The 20,422-nt window shown below is 39.3% G+C and overlaps 1 protein-coding gene across 1 annotated transcript in view; it reads right to left on the reverse strand.

Annotated features, from left to right (window-relative positions):
• LOC101799835 (probable acyl-CoA dehydrogenase 6) overlaps positions 1 to 20,422 on the reverse strand; it is an 86,243-nt gene that overhangs the window by 21,065 nt on the left and 44,756 nt on the right. Inside the window, exons 3-4 of the mRNA XM_027450794.3 lie at positions 12,378 to 12,507; positions 4,171 to 4,277 (exon numbers count right to left, since the gene is read on the reverse strand). Coding sequence (XP_027306595.3) covers positions 4,171 to 4,277; positions 12,378 to 12,507 — 237 coding nt within the window. The remainder of the gene's footprint in view (positions 1 to 4,170; positions 4,278 to 12,377; positions 12,508 to 20,422) is intronic.

The raw sequence follows: 20,422 nt of genomic DNA on the forward strand, positions 1-20,422 counted from the left end.
CCACCTACTGAGGGAGGCAGCAGACTTGAAGGGTAGAAGTCAGACACAAAGTGGAGTGGGCAACCAAAATTAAGTCACCTTCATATACACCCACCTCAATCTGCACATGAACCTTCTTCCCAAAGGCTGTAAACTCAAAACAAATCAAAACCATGCCTCTCTGAACCCACCTTCATTTGCAGGATAAACTTAATGGCTACCTGTGGGTGAGGTCAGCATGGCTGAAAGATTTGTTAGTGAAGAAATGGGAAAAATGGTGGGAGAAAATTGTGTGATAGTGTAAGAGAAGGAATTTGCAGATACAGCTATAGATAAATGAACTTACAAGAGTGTAATGATGAACAGTGAGAGATAGTACCAATGTGAATAAAACCAGCAGCAATCTCGCTATTCATTTAATGAAAGGACTATGCCAAATCTGTCCAAAGGACTTGACATGGAATCTGAATAATAATGAAGGTCAATAAAGTGAAGGAATCCAAACTACTGATGCTGTTAATACATGACACAGACTCTGGACAGTCATATACATGGAGACTAAACAATATGCGAAGGACACAAAAGAGCAGGAATAAGAAACATTGCACGACTAGCGTAAAAGGATAGTAGCACACATAGTGATTTACATCACACATCCCTTTGTTATGGTACAGCTACTAAAAAGATTAAATTGAGGTCGCCTGGAAGGTCTGCAGAAGAACGCAGAGTACTACAATGCAATCACAAATATAAACAGTATTTGCAAGCATGGCGTCACAAGAGACTAACTTCCCAAATACAGATTAAAGAACAAATGCCTTACTAATGGGAATGTTCAAGTATTCTCAAGTGTGATGGTTGACAGTTTGCTTCAAGTACTTGAAAAATGGATATTTAAAATCAACTTATGAAGAAGTTAGTATCTTCAACCTTAATTAAGGAAAGACGACCAAGCTAATAAGTAAGTTTTAAATATAAAATATGACAGGCTTTGAAAATTTATTTAACAATTTACTAAAGTCAAGTGGACTCAGTCTCAGTGATACAGCTGTTAAGATCCTTTGTCATATTTGACTATAATTATTCTCCCTGATAGAGCATGGCCCCAGAAAGAGGCTACATTTCCCAGAGTGGGTGCTTTGTAATTCATTTTTGGAAGGCCCACGTACTGGTCTTGTGGTGTCTATATCTCAACAGCTTACAAAGTATGCTGTGGAGGTCCCTTCTAGGAAAGACAACGAGGTACTTGACATCATTGAAAGGCATCTGAAGCAGCTAGTGCCAAATAAACAACCAGAGCTGGTTTTTCACCATTCAAATCATACCATATTTGAGAATCAAGTTTTCTTCTCCAGTGTGCTGTTGACTCTAGCCATGCATCTAAATAGATTTGACAAAAGGCAAGGTTGGCTTCAACTCTGAAGGTCAAACTTGTGATCACAGACAGGCAACACATATCCTTTATGTCAAAAATTAAAACATATATCTGGAATTTACATCATCAGCACAGAAAAAAAAAAGGAAAAAAAAATGCACAAAATAGCTTCAAGTCTAACTGAATGAATAATTGCTTCAAAAAACAGGGAAGTAAGGAGATTAATCATCAAAGTAAGCTACAGTTTGGAGGTCAGAAGGTAAGAACTGCCATAGGTCAAACTGAGATAAATCTTGCGGATGAAAAACAACAAAATCCAAAAAGATTAAGGCAGTAAACAAAGAAGTTTCAGCTACAGAAAGAAAAAGAGAATGAGAAATAGCATAAGGCATGTTGAGGATGCCTCAAAACTAAAGAAATATTTCACATGCAATTACAAAAAAGATTTCCAATATAGCTGATAAAGGAAGACATCTACAGGAAGGACAGTACAAAATTAAAATTAGTGAAAACAGATGTTGTTGGTCATAGTAATCTTCACAGTCTCAGAATACATTTGGAAACAAAAAAGAATTCAATTTACAGGTGATACCTTATTTCAAACCAACCTGAGACAATTATTTTGAAAGTGGATTTTCTAGAGAAAATTTGAAAAGAAAATAGGTCCTGTTGGACCCAAGCAAACTAAAATATTATGTTATTAGGCAACTATGAGTTAGATTTTATGTAAAGCTGAAAATTAGGACAAAAGTGGAAATGTAGGTAAGGAAATAGGCAAAGGGGAAATTACATCAGGTTGCATTAAAGGAGGAAGTGCTGACGTGCAGGGAGGGCATTACTGGACCTTGGATATCAGCCTTTGGATGAAACCTATTGCATATTCCTTTAATGATCTTTAGAAGAAGAGCAGGAATATACCAACAAAATTTGCTGGTATCACAAACCTGGGAGACTTCACCAACACAGACAACTGAGGTATCAGGCAGAAAGAAAGGAACGATTATGAGTTTTCAAAGTCAACATGGCAAGTACAAGCACTTAGGCACAAGTAATAAGAATTACTGCTGCATCTTAAAATATTTCTAGTTTAAAGTCTAGTTTAAAGCTAGGCCTACCTGGAGATGATGATCCTTGAGACATGCAAAGCAGTGCTAGTGAGAAGATAAGCTAGCGCTCCTCAGACCTAAATGGCCCCTTTAGTGGCACTTTAGAAGCAGTGCATGCTGGTTTCTGGATTTGTACCAATGATCAGATGTTCTATGACAGCTAAAAAGCATAATATTTTCATCCTGCTGTCTGTATCACTGTGGCACTGACAGTCTGGGTTCATCATATAAATCCTAGTCCATTCCAAATTTTTCTTTAACTGTATTAATCCAAGTGTTTCATGCCAATTAAGCTAGATGATAAGCAACATGCAACTGAAATAATATTTATGTTACTTATTATCTGGAACACTACATCCAAACATTACAATCATATTTGGAAAGTTTTGATAATCAGGTAATTAAACTAGAGAGACATTAGCTCAAATAAATGATGTGTTTCCTACATCAGAAAACGTCAAACTTCAGATTACTTTAATTGAAAACAAGTCTATAAAAATGAGGGAATTTTCTTATGAACAAAATCAGTTAACTAGAAAGAAAAACAATACTGAATTGTGCAAGAAGATTTAGTCCCTGTATTTCATTATCCCTGTTAACTCCCTTGAAAAGTGCTTGCTGCACCTTTGGTGAATAATACTGAATAATTATCTATTTGTCTTGAGAAAGAAACATGAGTTTGATCGAGGAAATGGACATAGGAATCAGTTTTGTTGATCACTCAGTGATTTTGTCTGCAGGAAAAAGACTTGTCTACAATTTGTAAGCACATGGTGTGTTCAGCTTAGCCATCCTGCTTCCAAACAACAAAATCTCTGAAATGGATTCATGTCATTTTCTTTTACCTCAGTGCCCACAGTCCACAGATAGATGAGACATCTTCTACTACAAAATCTGTTGTAATTCAGCTGTTCAAATTAACTACTGCCTCAGGTACTTCAGAATGGTAGTTTCTTTTGTTCATGTTTTTAAACATTCTTGTACTGAAACAAGAAAAATAATTTAATGCAAAGTATCTAAATAACTAAACTCATACATTTGACGTGGCAAATTCTTCATTAGGTCTAAATAAAATAATTGCCAATTCAGAGACATTTTCACTGCACAGAAATGACTGAAGGGGCTGAGGTGAGGTAAGAAGGAGCAGGAGGAACCTATTGCAAAAGTGTGATGCCATCATTTTCAGAAGGGACTTGCTCTGCAATTTGTCTACGTTCAGTGAGGACATCTGTTTTAAGGAAGTGCAAGTTCTGTACATTTGAACAGGCCACACGCCATACCACATACGTCTAAGGTTTGCACAACTGATAGTGGCTGTGCAACTACAGGAGGCGCAGGAGTGTGCCCTGCCAAGTGGTGAGCTCAGTCAGAACAGGGGAGGTAACAAAAGCAGAAGGATGAAAACATTAGGAGAAATCTAGGGTCAGCTTGACAGCTGCACATTGATCTGCTGTGCTCAGCCCTTATCTATTTACTCACTGACATTATGTCTATGTATTCATTGAAAAACACATTCAATTTGATTGCTTTTGGAGGCATCAGATGTATGTGTTATTGCTCCTGAAATATTACTTCTTTGCCTTCATGATGCCAGACTGCCCTTTGTATTTCTTATGTGCACTAGTGGCAAGGGGAAGGGTCAGTGAAACCAGATTCTTTCCATTAAAATATCAGAGTGTGTAAAATTGGCAATTTGCTAGGTTAACTTACTTGCAACATCTGACCCAGCTCCAGCTTCACTGATTCCCAAGCAAGCCACAAAATCTCCAGCTATAGTTGGTGCGAGGAACTGTTTTCTCAACTCATCAGAACCAAACCTGCAGCAATATAATGAAAAGATAGAATATTAAAAGCTTTTGAAGATAAATTTTGCTTACAAGATACTTATGAGTTTTGTTCTACCCAGACAGTGATCAATTTGTCCATGACTAGGTGAAATCTATCCTGAAACCAAAGACAGAAGAGACTTTGTCTAAAGCCAGGAATCACAGTCGTCACTGGAAGTGCAGCCACAGTCATTTTAAACAGTATTTCCAAGTATTCCATCATCTTACTTCCAGAGAACTGTGTGGTTCAGATGTCCTCAATCAGATTTTTACGACTGCTGCTTAATGAGCTATCAAATCTAAACAAACATAGGCCCTACAGGAACCACAATGCTCCCGTGCTGGCCTGCAGCCAACCAGGATGGACGATCTCCTCTCTGCATATCTTCTGACTTTTGCACCATCTCTTTCCTTGGTTTTAGTGGTGGCTGAAAAGTTCTGACACGTAATAGCTACCCTCTGCAAATATCTGTACGTACAATATATTTACATCCCACATCTGCATTTAAATAATACAGTCAAATGCATTATTGCTTCTTCACAGCCATTCTTGTAGTCCCCACCAAAGTAAAAAGGGAAACAGCAATCTGTTGATGACATTTTAACACCAAAAAAATAGACACCTGGACATATTATTAATTAATATGTGCTATGCACATTTTACTTAGGCTATGATTCCAGTCAGTTTCAAAGGGAGTGAGAAATTCAAAACTACAGTGTTTCTTGTCAAAACAGTGGCCTTTGCTAGCCAAATCTGTCAGCAGATGGAAAAGAAATGCTAGGTGTATTTGATAAAACCTTTACGCACAGGAACCTAATCTAATTATCACTAATGAACACCCGCTTTTAAAACACCTAAAGCCAAAGCTGAGGGTGACCAGCTGATTGCCAGGCACATGCAGGCCACGGCAGTCCCCAGACAAGGAGGACCAAACATCTCTTCGACATGCCGTGGGCCTCAGAAAAGCAGCACTTGGCAAGAGGACTGCTATTTCTTTGATGAGATGCCAAGGGCACCAAAAGCTCCCCTGGGGACGGGAGGGAGCTGCTGAGTCCCAGTCCCTGGGAGGAAGGAGGAGGCACCCTCAGACAGGGAGGAAGAGCAAGAGTAAACTGTCTGCAAAAAGGCAGTTGTATCACACCACTAGAGAAGCAATGCCTGTCTCCCCTTTGTCCTTTCCCCTCCAAAAGGTAGAAAAGGCTGCTTAGGATCAGCCTGCTCTCCCCCAGGGACGTCCCTCCTCCCCAGAGGCATGCCAGCAAAGGAGGTCAAGGGCTACTGTGTAACAGGTCTTTATCTATTAAAAAGGCTCCCAGCAACAGTGATTCCTTCCACAAACAAGGATTTTTTTCCTAAAGTTTAGCTGCCTGTGCCCATTCAAAGTGTGCTCCATCTCCTTTCGTGGTTGTTTTTGTTTCTTTATCAACTTCTACCGGTTTGGTCTTGCAGCTTGAATGGTGAGTTCATGGTCTTGTTCTTGAACCTCTCCTGTCCCAGCAAGAAGTCCTTGGGTCAGGAGACCTCTTTTCTATGAGCAGAAATCCATTAAAGTAATGTTTCTCCTCAGTCCCCTCTAAGAAGCTTCTCAGCTCAGCATTTCCACTAATCTCCTTAGGCTCACCAGCTGCCTGGGCAGGCTGCAGTTAGCTGGGCTCCCTTGCTAAAATATTGTCACCCTACTTCCAAAGACGCAATGACACTTTACCTAAGGCTGACCCTTTCTCTCTACCACAAAGCAGCCAAAGAACATGAGAAGGCCAGAGACCGGCATGGGAGCTGTCAAACACGTTCACTTTGTGCACATGGGGAACCCAGCTCCTCGTCCTGTCCCTGCTGATAACAATCAGAGCTGCAATCCAAAATAAATATAGTGAGATTGGAGGGTTTACTCCTCCAAGCATACTGGGAAAAGTCCCCTGGTCTGTTATGCAGTGTATTTTTTTTTTCCTTAGGACATGATCAAGTACAGCCAGCTGAACGCTCTTTAGACCACACACATTAAAAAAAAAAAAGCACAACAATAAAAAAACTTAGATTCTGAGAGGAGCCAGCAGCATTGCCTATTAGGGATTTCTGGCAATCCTTACAGATAACTAAAGCTTGGCAAAGTTTTAGGCATTTCAACAGAGGATTTTCATGACAAGAACTTTCCTCAGAATAATGTTTTGCATTTGATATCTTTGTTTGCTTGTTTTAAGTTCCAGAAAACAGTCCAGCTCTTCCCAAAAATGAGGCTGGAGAACTTATTTTTCAATTAAAAAAAAATGATAATCTGGCAATGCTATTTTCAGAAGCTCACGCTTTTCACGAAGGATGTGCAGCCCAGCAAATGGCTAGCTTTTGCATTAGGAATACATGTATGTTGTTTCTGTACAATTCTACCCATCTTAAAAACATCCCAGAAAGATATCAGGTTTGCATAAATGCAATTCTAACTTCTTTGCAGTTTAATAGCTCCAGCTGTTTGCAATGAAACCTTGCTGTGGCTGAAGACAGACCAGATGATGTCTGCTTTATGTTCTGGGGCCATACCCCAAAGCATAGTTTCCCATGTCATTAACTCTGCAGCCTTAGCATCCCTCTAAAATACACGTTCATGAACGTGCATGACCATAGATAAGCACACACAGAATCTATAGTCAGAGTCTACAGTCAATAAACTAGAGCTCCTTGCAGACATTGGGTAAAAGAAGTCCCATACGTGAAATTCTAACACATGAAGAGCTGCATGGGAGTGGTCCATCTTTTCTTGCTCCACACTTGGTAAATAACATTGGTGGAATATCATGAATACAGACAAAAAATGACAGCAATATACAACCTTAGAAATTGTGGGTAAAAGGTTAAAGAATTATGATGAAATACAGATGCAAGAACATTTCCTTGATCCACATAATTTTGTTTATGTGCTCTGCCAATTAGAAAATGGCAGTCAGTTCTATTAGTCTCAAATCCATACAAAAATATGGTTTCTGACAGGTTATATTGCTACATTGAATGAAAATATGTCTACTGCACATCACTGTTCTGACATAATTGGGCTGATAATCATCTTGTTAGAACTACAGATCTTACTCACTTTTGTTTCCCATGCTTCTGGGAGAAAAACGCTGAGCTGAAGTGAATTAATTAAATTGGTAAGGGAGGTTCTGAGTGGAACTGACATTATATGATACACTATTAAGTGATAATTGAAATTTTGCATATGAACAACTGCAGGCAGTTCTAATATTGCTCTTGACATTTGATCAACTTCAGGCTTTCTTGCACTGGAGCTAACAGCTTCAAGAAATACGGCCTACTACTCCTAAGTCTCATCTGGGCCTCTGGACCACTTAAAAGGGAATATACTATCCCTAAAGCCTAGAGGTTTTCTAAATGGTCAGTTCAAGAACGGCTGTGAGAGAAAACACTGATCCTGATGCACATCAGTGCAAAAGGGCTGAAGCCAGGCCTTAACAGTGCAGCAACTTTAAAGCAAAACAAACAAAACAAAGTTTTCAGATGATCTATGCAACGTTCTACAGTATGTCAAAGACAACACAGCAATTTGCTCATGGACTTCCCAGGAATATACAGATGATTTCCTTTACCCAAAGAAGAGGTTCACTCTTGCCTACCATCTCTGTCCTTCTTACATACTAGCAAGAGGTGAATTTTTCCCAGTTCCCCTTCTATTCTGCCCCCAGATTCAAACTATTAATAATGCAGTAGACATGAACCATGTGGAATGCTTTTGCTTCTGGGTAATCCTGCACAGGCATCCTACCATTTGAGGTCTAGTCCCAGCTTAGCAGCACTCTGGATCCTCAGTGTACATGAAAAAAAAAAAATAAAGAGAGAAAACAAAAGGGAAGAAATTCTTCTCACAGGCATGGCAAAACGCATCACGAACAGCAGCAAGCACCCTTGGGTAGCATGGAAGCTTCCTTACGATGAGTAATTTGCATAACCTAGCTTTAAAAGAATCCACACTGCAATCAGCTTTCTCTCTGTGAGTCCCTACTTCCGTCAAGATAAGAAGACACACAAGTTTTAAAATACCACATTTAGGAAACTTATTTACTTTTTGTGAAAGACTTGAGAAGAAAAAAAAGGCAATAAGAAAAGTGTTCTGGCTCCCCGTTTTTATTAAGCCTTTAAACTTCAGTTATTTGAAGATTTTATAAAATAAATTGCTCAGTTTGAGGCACAGCAACATTCTGCAAAGCATACAGATGAGAAGTCCCTCTTGACTACCTGAAGGGTTCTGGTTAAGAACAATTACGTCAATCTTCTATTTATTTTGGAATGCATTTTGCACTGAGGTGCAGGTACTGTAAAACGGGAGTCAAATTAAAGATTATCCTTTTCAGACAATACTGTTTTTAAGGGCTACCATGTGGTGCCTCCACACCAGCTCTGAAGACCTGAAGGCTGCCCACCAGACAGCATGGCCAGGCCATCACCAGGAGCTGGAGAACCCTCAGAGGTACAGTACCAGCATGAAGCTGTTTTTAGAACAATTAGTTCAGAAGCAGCTGCTTGATATTACCCCACTGTACCCTTATTGATCTGGCCAGGCTAGACCCAGAAGCTCTTTCACCATATTTGTGCCCAAGTGTGGACAACCTCTGATTTTCCACCAGGCTTATCAGCACAGGCATGACTGTGGGCACGCAGCTTCTGGCCTGTGCCAGCTCCAGAGGCGGAAGGAATTTGCTTACAGTGCTGCACCCAGAAGAGCACTTATCTGGGAAAAAAAAAGACCTGGAAAAACAGAGGACAGCAAGCGTAGGTGGTACAAATAATTCAGATCTACTCTTTCAGACTCCTCAGCTAACCGAACCTTTATTTGTTTCTACTCAATTCACCTGAAACATTCTTCATTATAGCTCAGGGCAAGAAGCGGCATGCTGACAGATCAAGTACCAAATGAGAGACAGGTGACACAATTTCTGAAGGAGCACAAAACCAAGTTTCCTTTACGCTATGTTGATGGCTCTTAAATCACCTCTTCTGATTTTCACTATTTTCCCAGCTGATTAGGTGGATGATCCTGCTTTTCAAAGCTGCTGTTCTGATCACCAGCTGTAACTTGTCTCCCTTACAGCAAACAGGAAAAGAGGCAGTAAAATCTTTAATACATACATATATATATATACAAATATAAATATATATATGAATTCTCAGATATGACACTGTTCAGCATGGAGAAAGAATGAATAAGCCAATGAAACAGAAAAGCACTCCTTCAAAATACAATCGCTATTCTTAGTGTCTTCCTATAAATATAAAGAAAGAAAAATCAAGCAAAGTGTAATGCTGACTGGTGAGATAAAAGGTCTTTATGCTGATCTGGTATCACTACGGATCACTACAGGTCTGTTTAAAAGCACAGGAAAATGTATTTCATTCACTGCCTGAGCTGAGAGCTGCTTTTTCCACTCTACTTGTAAGCATGAAAGCAAGCAAGGTATTATATCTGGAATGCATTTCAAAGATCTGACAGAGAGTTATGCTCAGAAGCAGACACAACATAGGTCAGGTCACTGTTGACAGAACATTTTGCATTTTGTTCTCAAATTTACAAGTGGTACTGCCTCACTTAGAGGAATCTGGAAAAAAAAATGGAGCAGTCTGGGCATCTATCAGCAAATCACGACTATTTTCTACTGTAGTTGTCTGCACAATAGAAGTGCATATAAATCAAAATCTTCAGGGTTGCTTCCAAGTTTGACCATGCATTTAACTTCCTGAAGGTTGTCAGAAAAAAAAAAACATGAAGAATGAAGTGAAAGGGGGCATGACCACGAACAGGCAGACATGGGCAACATTTTCTAAACAACTATGTTCTTTGTAGTTTATATAATTAAAACTGTTACTACAATGTACTTCTCATTTAACTGAATATCTCAAAGATCTTTGCAATCTAAGCTTTGCAACAGCCTCTCATTGGAGCAAGAAACCCACAGAAGCAGAAGAAACAGCATCAGGAAGCATCCCGACTTTTTGTATTTTAAGACTTTATTTTTCTAAAGTTTGAAAATATAAAGAGCTGTATGTGTGTGTGCATATGCATACGTGCATCCATCCATTGAAACTACTGCACTGTCTGTATACCTAATTGAGGAAACACCTGTAATTTATGTCAGCAATGTATCTTCCTGACACATCACATTCACTGAGTCAGCTCCCACGTGCACTCATACATACTTGATGAAAGCTGAATAAAACCCAAATTTAGGAAAGCCACCAAAGGGCTTCAGACTTCATTTTAAAGCTTTGTAGGGGATGATGTTTGATTCCTGTATTACTGTTTACTTGATGCATCATTGATGCATCAGGTATCACAATGCTTAGTTAAGATGCAAAATTTGGATTAACTCTTCAAACTTGTTTGGCACCACCAAAGTACAGAGATAACTTTAAAGAAACCATCCAGGCAATGAACGCAATTTGAATGTATCACCCAGGGAAAGCAGTTAGCCCTCTCCCTGTACTGCCTGAAGTGAAGCTGCACCAGTGCAAAACTTCCTGTAGCAGCCAGCATTCTCTTTTTAATACCAAGTTTCAGTTTTACATCTTACAGTGGGACTTAACAGTGGAGGAAATGGTGAGTTCGCTACTACAGATGGCAATTTAATTACAAATTTCATCACATTAATGACATTTTCACATTCACTTTCTGAGAGCATCCTCTTTAGTATTTCACTAGCACAACTGTATGTAGGTTCATTGCTTTACTGAAGCAGAACAGAGCAACATAAAGCCAAAAAATCCTGCAATGGAACAAAATTCTGTCTTTGTTTACCCACAGATTTTTTTAAAACCCTGGGAATAAAAGGCTATCATGGGGGCAAGATAGTACTCTCAGAGGTCCTTAAAAATACTAGCTTTATTCTCTGTTGGACTATAAATAAGCTACTGTTGCAACAGACAAAATGATCTCCATGCTTTCAGTGAGATTTTAGTGCATTACACAAAGGAAAATAAAACTATTAGAAAGATTTCCCATGGCTGAGACCTCCAAAGTCACACATAGCCAGAACAAGAATGGATGGACGGGTGGATGTAATGAGGATGGAGTCCAAATTCCAGGTTCTACAGTTGGATTTACAAACATTCAGAATGATAACAAACAAACAAAACCAACAAACACTAAAATGCTCTTCTGTGTAAATACTCCCCTCTTGTATACCTGTTTTCTGCATAAAAATTCTGACTTAATCTCCATTATCTGAATTTAATCCCCATCACCACCTTCCAGAGATTTTAGGCATACCCATGTCCCAGGGACAAACTGCTGGACTAGTGTGTCACCTCCCTCTAGTTTTGCAAGCTGCTGTTCTGATGCAGAACGTCTGTGAAGCTACTAGATGAAGATGGAGAAGCTGTTAACTGCCACTTTTATTGAGGGAAGGAAGAAAAAAATGGAAAAAAAAAAAAAAGAAAAATCAGCTTCAAAAGGTGTAGGAGCCTGAGTGATAGCAAGTCATAAAAGGTGAACACTGACGCAAGCAAATGAGGAAAAGAAAGATGAGTAATTGCTTGGAATGTGAGCACTTAAGCAGGATGATACATGTGACAAAATTTTAGCAGGTCTTACACCAATCCTGATGATTATTTCTTAAAAGGCAGAGTCAGCAAGGAGCACCTTGAGAAGCTGCAAAAAAGCCAATAAATTACAAAACAGAATTAGACTCATCCTAATTATTACAACTAAATGCAGCCTTAGAGGATGACTGCACTGGGATATCTGTCTAAGAAAAAAAAAAAACAAAACAAAACATGAACAGCGGGATTCTGGAATTAAGATTGTTTTTTAATTGGTTCTGGCATCGCAGTTCTATGTTTGGAAATCACTTAATATTAAACGGCTTTTTTATTACATAATGTTCTAATATTAAAAATGTGCATTCTCTCCCTTAAATCAACCTGTTTGAAACTGGTAGAGAGAACATCTCTTTCTGAAGCACTACTGATTAGCAACTAGAATGTAAATCTGTCTAGTAATGTTTTTCTTACTCTAAAACACATGGCAGGACAAGTTTTAGCCTTAGACACACACAGTGTGGGTTTTAGGCTAAACTAAACAATCTGGAAATTACCTTGTTAGAGCAGGAGTAGCCATGCCAGCTTGCACCCCGATAGCCATAGGAATACCTCCACAGCGGATACTTCCCAGCTCTTCTGCCACTGCAATGTTATACGAGAAGTCCAAGCCCATGCCGCCATATTCTGGAAAAAAACACGTCTATCACTTGGATATTATATATTCGGTGGACAAAACAGATGAGCACACTAATGTTATAAGCTGGTATAAGTGAGAAAAAAAAAAGTATTGCTACTGCAAGGATTTGCCAATTGCAATTTTACTGCTAACTTTTAAATATTTGATTTTATCAGCTTTCATTTCAGAAAAGTGATGTCATGCTACTCTTTACAAAACCTGAATTTAAAATTACATCTGCTTTAATTACCCATGTGCACATCAGGTCACCTCTGGATACGTTAAGCAGCATCATTACTTTTACCAGAAACAGCAAGAAAAGCAAAGGGCTGCTCAGAATGGCATCAGTGGGAAACGTCACTCTTTCTAACAGCAAGGACACATGAACAAATCAGCACAAAGTACGATGTGCTTCTGTTTCTCCATGATAACCCCTCTCTGTGTGTTCCCGTCCTTCACTGCACTCAAGTGGAACTCATCTTTCTCACACTGAGCAGTCAAGTCAGCGCCAAACAATATCGCATGCACATGGTGTCCATATGTGAAGTTGCACCTGTAGCTCAAAAATCAACGTTAGGCAGAAGCACAATACCAAACATGCATACTTCATATCCTGGCACCTGGTCGTCGCAGTCATTAACGCATTTTTCATTAACACAAAGTTGATGGCCCAGGGCCCTGGGCGTTCTTCCTCCCTACATTCCATTCCACAAATTCAATTAAAGAGGATATTATTCTTCACCTCCTTCCTAAGCCCAGCACTGATAAACCCCCACACAGTGAAACACAGAAAAGCGCTGTGTTTCTGTGATGGATGAGGTAATTTCTAACTCTATTAAATAGTTTTTATTCCAGAGGAAATATGGTAAGAAATAGCCTCCTGCTTGACATCGTTAGTTGACTGAGTAGTTGTGATTAGATAATGTTAGATAAGGAAGCGTTTTCATCTTTTTACTCATTTGAAGACCAGCTAAGAAAATGTCAAATAAATAGATATAATCTCTTTACCCCCACACGCAATACGGGGAAGATGACCATCTTCCGTCCTCGCTTGCTGACATCAAGCACTATCTGAGCTCACCCCTCTGCTGACCTTTGACATTTTCCAAAAACACCATTAATTATAAATCAAAACACCACAGTGCATAAAAACAGGGTTTTGTATTCCATCATCTTTTTCCTAAACTCACAGAGACTTTGTGTTTTGTTTTTTTTTTTTTCTTTTTTTTTTTTTTTCTACAGAGAGAAGGGAAAGCACAATTGGAATAGACTAAGCATGAAATCTAGTTTTTAAGTAACATTTCTTCTTAGGTCTGTCCAAATGGTCTGGATTGTCAGAATTACAAAATGGCTACTTTTCAACAATTTTACTTTAAAATAAAACACGTTACTTAGAGACATAGACAACATCTAAATTCGTACTGGGAGCTGAAGCAGTACAGTGAAACGACAGTAATCTGGGAACATCCTTAGCAAAATATATAGTCCCAATATAGTTTCCTCCTGAAACTACATGAAAACTTGTAGCTGTGCATAACCCTCAGCACCGGGAAATGAGGGGTGGACTGGAAAACTTGGTGTTATAAAGTACATTTTAGATATGAAAACATTCAGCAAACAGGAAAAGCATCAGAGTAATAACAGATAACTCTGGTTTTGGTACTGCACAAATGCTTTCCACTTCTCTATCTCTTTATTGCCAAACTGCAGCTGTTATTAATTTTGTCTTTTGTTTTGCCTACCAAACATTTGCATTCCTGTCTGTTAGTTACATTCACAAACCAAAACTTTAGTTTCATGGTTTACCCAGAACAGCTTCACCTGTGTTACACACACAACCGACCCTAAGGAGGACCATTTTGTGCAAATGTGCACCCTACATACATTCCTTGTTTGTACCATAATTCATTATAAATAATGATATAATAGACTGACACTGCTCTCATTTAAGAGCAGTTACTAAATGGTATGTTTTCAAAACAAAATGCTGTAAAAGAGCAGTTCTCAAAGTCACGATATTCAAGGAAATTTCCTACCAGAGAGAAGAAACAGAACAAAGCCTCAGATGCTGAGAAGCTGAAGGGGGAAGCCCTAGCAAAGAGATGGTGTACACTCCAAATACTTTTTAACCTGGGGATAGATAACATAAGAGACAACCGCAGCTGCAGACAGGCAGGAAAGCAGAAGCAAACTGTAGGAACCCAGTGGAGGAAGCAACACCGAACTTTGCATCAGTTTTACTCCAGAAGCCAAGCAGAAAAAGGTTTCATGGAGAAATGCAAGTGGTTTGATGGATGATTATGGGGAACCCTACTTTCGAAGGTGCCATGGAAGGAAGGTTATTCCCTGAGCACTGGCATATATCATAACCGTGCCATAATCACCAGCCCTGAGATGGCCAGCAGCACCCAGCTTCCTCCAGCACAAATTCACCAAGACAAAACCAACAGACGGTTCTCATTTCCACCTACTGAAGCAATGCCAGTAAACATTTCACAGAAAAAGTGCTTCATTCCGTAAGCATAATTTGTATTGTTGGTGGGCATGAAGGTTGTGTTCGCCACTTCCATCAACAAAACAACACCTCCTGCAAGTACCTGCCCAGTGGTGTAATGCTACTAGGCTGATCTAATTTTCATTCGGAAAAGCAAACAGCATGCCCAACATAATTTTTGGTGAAAAAACAATTAAAGGAACCAAGCCAATTTCAGATGTGATTGTTTTTGTTATATGCAAATATTCACAGGTAAAACATTTCTAGGGTAAATATTTTGCTTAACTTTAAATTGAGATGATTGACATTGAGAGAATTGTTTGGTTACATTTCCATTTTTATTTTGTGAGAAATATTGAAAGAACAAAGCAAAGCAAAACCAAGCACAAAGTCTAATGGCACTGACATAATTCAAAACAGGTAGAAAAAGGCATCTCTGCTACATTCAAATTGTTGCTGTTCTGCTGACAATAGTGCAACTTCCAGCTATTGAACGGATTCATCTGTTATCTTGTCCATTGTTGATTTCAGGTTCTAATACAAAGAAATTGAATTATAAAACCCAATGCAAGCACATGTGAACACACAAATAAATAAAAATTCTGCACTGCAGCCCATGGGAGGGAGCCGCATTGGAGCAGGGGAGAAGTATAGTGAGGAAGGAGCAGCAGACTGGGACTGGAGAGGACATAGAGGAGCTGGGATGAAGGAGTGAAGCTGAGCTAGGGAAGAAGGGAGTGGGGCGGGGCAGGGGGAAGGTGTTCTTTTTCCTCATGAGACAAAATCTTTGTTAGTCGGCAATTAATTGGATTAATCTTCCCCAAGCCAGGTCTGCTTCACCCATGATGGCAAGTGGCGAGCGACCTCCCTGTCCTTCTGTCAACACATGAGCCTTTCCTTTGGGTTTCCTCCCCTGTCCTGTTGAGGAGTGAAAAGGAACAGGTGGCTGGGTGGGGGTCTGGCTGCTGGCCGAAGTGGTCTGCGTATTATTACCTTGTGCTCTTCTGCTAACCATCACCACATGTTATTTTAACCTGAGAAAAAAAGCTCCTTATTTTATATCAAGCAGTTTATTTCTACACTGTGAAGATTGTGACACTTCCTGTGTCACAGCGGGAGCCCCCAAAATAGTGAGTTTAAATAAATGTGTTTTTTAAATGATACAGATATATATTCTTCCAGTAAATCTGATAATTGAGACTATCAGGACCTATACGTATGAATGTAGGCAGACAACAAAGATAATGTCCAAAACTACAAATAAAAAAGCAGTACCTGATCTTTGGCTGCACCACATAAAAACAGAAACACTGATGAGAAAATCAGTGGGGAAAATAGTAAAAGGTGAAGACAGGTGTCTAAGGTGTCTAAGAAAAAGGACTTACAAAAGAAAAGGAGATGCTGAGAACTTCCACATGATCATTTTATTTTTGTGAAGACCAAAAGGTTTCTTGTCCCTTGTTCAGCTACAAGCTCCCTGTTCATATATGACTCCATTCAATGATGAAACAGGCTTGAAACCTCTAGTCCAAATTGTTAAGAGCTTACTAGTGTTTCTATTCAGAAATTGCTTCTGAACACTACCTAGTAGCTATCAGTTAGACTGTATCTGAGGTGAAAAGGATCTGTAAGTGAGTTGAAGCAAGGAAATGGGGGGGGGGGGGGGGGGAGAAATCTTCATAGTGTTTTAAGAATGTTCACAAGCCTGAAAAAGCAAGGATGAACTTTTGGGTAGACCTGTGCGGTGTCAAGAGTTGGACTTGATGATCCTTAAGGGTCCCTTCCAACTCAGGATATTCTATGATTCTATGATTCTATGAAAACACAATACAGTTATATGAGCAGCTGGATCTTCAAAGCCAATATAATTTGCTTGCTTACATAGCTTCCAAAGTTCACACAGGGTGTACCTATATCAAAGTAGATCATGCAGTATTATTTCTACTATTGCCACCTACCTCAGTGTAAACAACCACCACCAACAAAAAAACACAACATATGCCCTTATTTCTAGTGACTAGAAAGACAAACAAAACATGAATCACCTCCCATCTTGGAGACAGGTCTGAGAGAATCCTACATCTGACACCAAGGTGACAGAGTTAATTGCCAGTTTGCATCACAGCCTATGATTTTGCATCAACAGAAGAAAAATGTAAGTGTTCAAACCTTAATCACGTGTCACAAATATCATTCAAAAATTTCAGCTCCAGAATACTACAAAGAGCCCTGAGGTTACACAACTGCAAATATAATCAGACAGGTCAGTATATAAATCTTACCATAATTCCCTTCCTCTTCTTTACATAAAAGTAATTTAAAGAATTGCCAAAGGTGTGCTCTCAGTGGTGTTCAATTTCCCACCAACCTGTGCTGAAAAGTCTAGGCTGATAAAATTGGAAGATACTTTTTGATCCTTATTTGCTTCTGCTGGGTATAGTGAATAAAACCTCCTATTTCATGTAACAGAAACACTGTGAATGCATTTTAGCTGTGTTGATATCAATACATGTATTTTTTGGCTATTTCATCTGGATCAATCCATGGGGAAAAAATAAAAAAATAAAGAGAAAGAAACAGATAAAAAGCCTTGTATCAGAGGCTAAGTTCCCCTTGTCAGAGTAGCTTAGTCATATGGGTCAAACTCCCTCAGTTTGACCAAAAAATTGTCCTAAAGGAAGACAGATTACGGTGGTTTACAATTTTGTTTGGTGATCTACCACAAAGAGTACTTGACCTTTCACAGATGCTCACTAGTTTATCCAAAAAATCCAAGGCAGATAAGGACCTGGGAGCTAAAGTTTCAGTTGGTAATGCTAGTCTTATGATCCAGTATTGCTTGGAAAAGAAAAAAAAAAAGAAAAAAAAAAAAAGATATGGACTGGCTGCTCATTCCTTTTCAAACACACATGGTTAGCAGCATCAGAACAACCCCTGTGTCACTGAGAATGCAAATTGTGTATTCCCACAACACTCATTAATATGCAAGTCATCCTTGCTGCCACTTCAGTAACCAAATTTACTGAGATGGATAAGGTGATCATATCTGTCTATTGCTGTTTTAGATAAGACAAAGCTACACTGGAAAATACAGTAGAAGAATTTCTCAGAGTGTAAAGATAAGGAACCACTTATATAAACAAGCAAACAAACAAACAACAAGCCACTGAGCAGGTGTGTGCCTAGCTGGGGGGTGTGAACACATTTAAAGAGGGTACAAAGCTGTCTAGGACATTGCTTTGGAAAGCCAGAGCAATAGATTTTAAATCACTACTTGACAGCTGCTACACTAGCTAACAAGGATCTCTCTCACAAATTTATAAGCTTGGTTTATTTTCTAAATGGACATGCAGCAAGACTAACTGCTCTGTGAGCCAGCAATCACATCTGCCTGCATCTTCAAACTCAGAAGGATACCAGAGTTCTCCAGAAATCACAAAAATCCACCCCAAATTGTATATAAACAACATTACGAGGAAGGGAAGGCTAAAAGCTGCAAAATACTGATGATATAAAACATGGCAACACAAGAACACCAACAGAGAGAGACAAAAAAAGAAAATCCAGGATTGCATACTTTCCTAAACAACAGCTGTTGCAGCAGCTCTAACTCAGAGATAAACTTGATGCAATCACTTGATGCTTGTAGATTCTGCAGTCTTCCTCTGCCAACTTATAAACTGATTATTTTTCCCTCTCAGCTCTGACCCAACACCAATTTCACAAAAGCCTACTTAAACCATCCTACATTTTTTTTAAGGTTAAAAAGTACAGATCTCAGCTATTATATGTTTGAAAATGTCAGTCCAACTAAACACCACAGCATGAAGAAAATAGGAAATAAACACCTGGAGGAATGAAATCAAGAGGTGTATTGGTTGAATACCACACTTCCTAAGCTTTGATGGCAAAGTCATGCTACTTCTCATTGGGTTTCTATTTTGGCAAGCTCATAAACAAACCATAGCCTTGGTTTCAAGAATATATCACCTGCTGCTTGGGTCAGACAATCAGCAAGAGCTGCCAAGCTCCTTGCACATGCCGAGCACATACACTGCTGTGACATGCTGTGTGTTCACCTAGTTTAAGCTGTGCTTGTGGATGCAAAGTTTAATTCTCTGAGTCAGGCTCATCCAGCAAGGAATACTGCTCCTCTCCAACTTGAAGGTCGCCACCCTTCTGACAAACAGGCAGATGTTGCATCAACATCCTTTGACATGGTGTGCGTCCACTCCAGTCCGACTGACGCCACCATGAATCAGCCCTCAGAGTCACTGAGATGTGCCTTCAGACTCGGCAACATACAGCAACGTACAGAAATTCAACATCCTGTAGGTGAATGGGTCAAAGAAATGGGAACAGATTTAACAACAGACAGCACACAGACCCCAAAGAACTCCAGTTCAAACCCAAAGGAGAGACAAGGGGAGTGACAGGAGTGAATACATATGTTTGTAAGGAGTTTTTAGGTGCTTGATGAAAAGCTGTCAAGATCTGAAATCAGAAGAAATTGTACTCAGTTTCATAGCAAACTGTCTGACCAGAAAAGCAGACTAATTTACTTTCACTTCTTCAAGGCAGCAGGACACACAGCCAATATTCTAAAGATCCAGAGCTCATTCTGTATTCTACATAAATAATTAAAATAAAAAGTAATAATATATGAGCCAGGGATTAAATGGATTTACTAAATTTACTTCTTATTAAAATTTCTATGCCAAGACTTAATACCAAGGTTGACTACTTAGCAGCTAAAAACTGTGTTTAACGCTCTTTCCTACAAAAGCTTTTATTCAAGTTCAAGCTGATAAACAGCTTGTTGGAAAGCTGCATTGGAAAACTTTAGCCAGCTAGCTCACAATGTCACATCCAAAGATTTTACTGGATCACAAATTCCAAAACTTGCAGTCTCCACAGGGGGTTATAAACTGAGAATTACAAGGAGGGCGGAGAAAAATTTGAGAAATGCTTTTTTTTTCTTTTAAAAAAAAAAAAAAATCTTTAGCAAAACAAGGCTTTAGAAATGTGTGCGCTAATACAATGAAGTTCAGACATCCTTTGGAGCCAGACTAGTAAGCAAAAGTTCAGCAGCTCAGGCCTCAAAACAGAAGTACGCTGCGGAGACTGCCACAGGACTCCGATCAGCACAGGAGTACAGGACCAAGTGGTTTTCCAGTGGCTGTTCCCCCAGAAGCTGGGCCAGTTTCTGAAAAAAAAGCCCCTGCCATCCCAAAACATGTCACATTGTAGATCAAAACACTTCTAGCACTGTCACTGCGAACAAATTATTAAAGAGCCATCTACAAACTATTGCAACAGGTATAAGCGTGCTTCACTGTCATCAAGTAATTTCCTCATTTGCGAGTATTATTAGCCAAAATTCTCTTCAGTTGGCAACATCTGCATCCACAGGGGCGACACAAATACGG

Source organism: Anas platyrhynchos, chromosome 2, assembly GCF_047663525.1.
Source record: "Anas platyrhynchos isolate ZD024472 breed Pekin duck chromosome 2, IASCAAS_PekinDuck_T2T, whole genome shotgun sequence".
In the NCBI taxonomy this organism is placed as follows: Eukaryota; Metazoa; Chordata; class Aves; order Anseriformes; family Anatidae; genus Anas; species Anas platyrhynchos.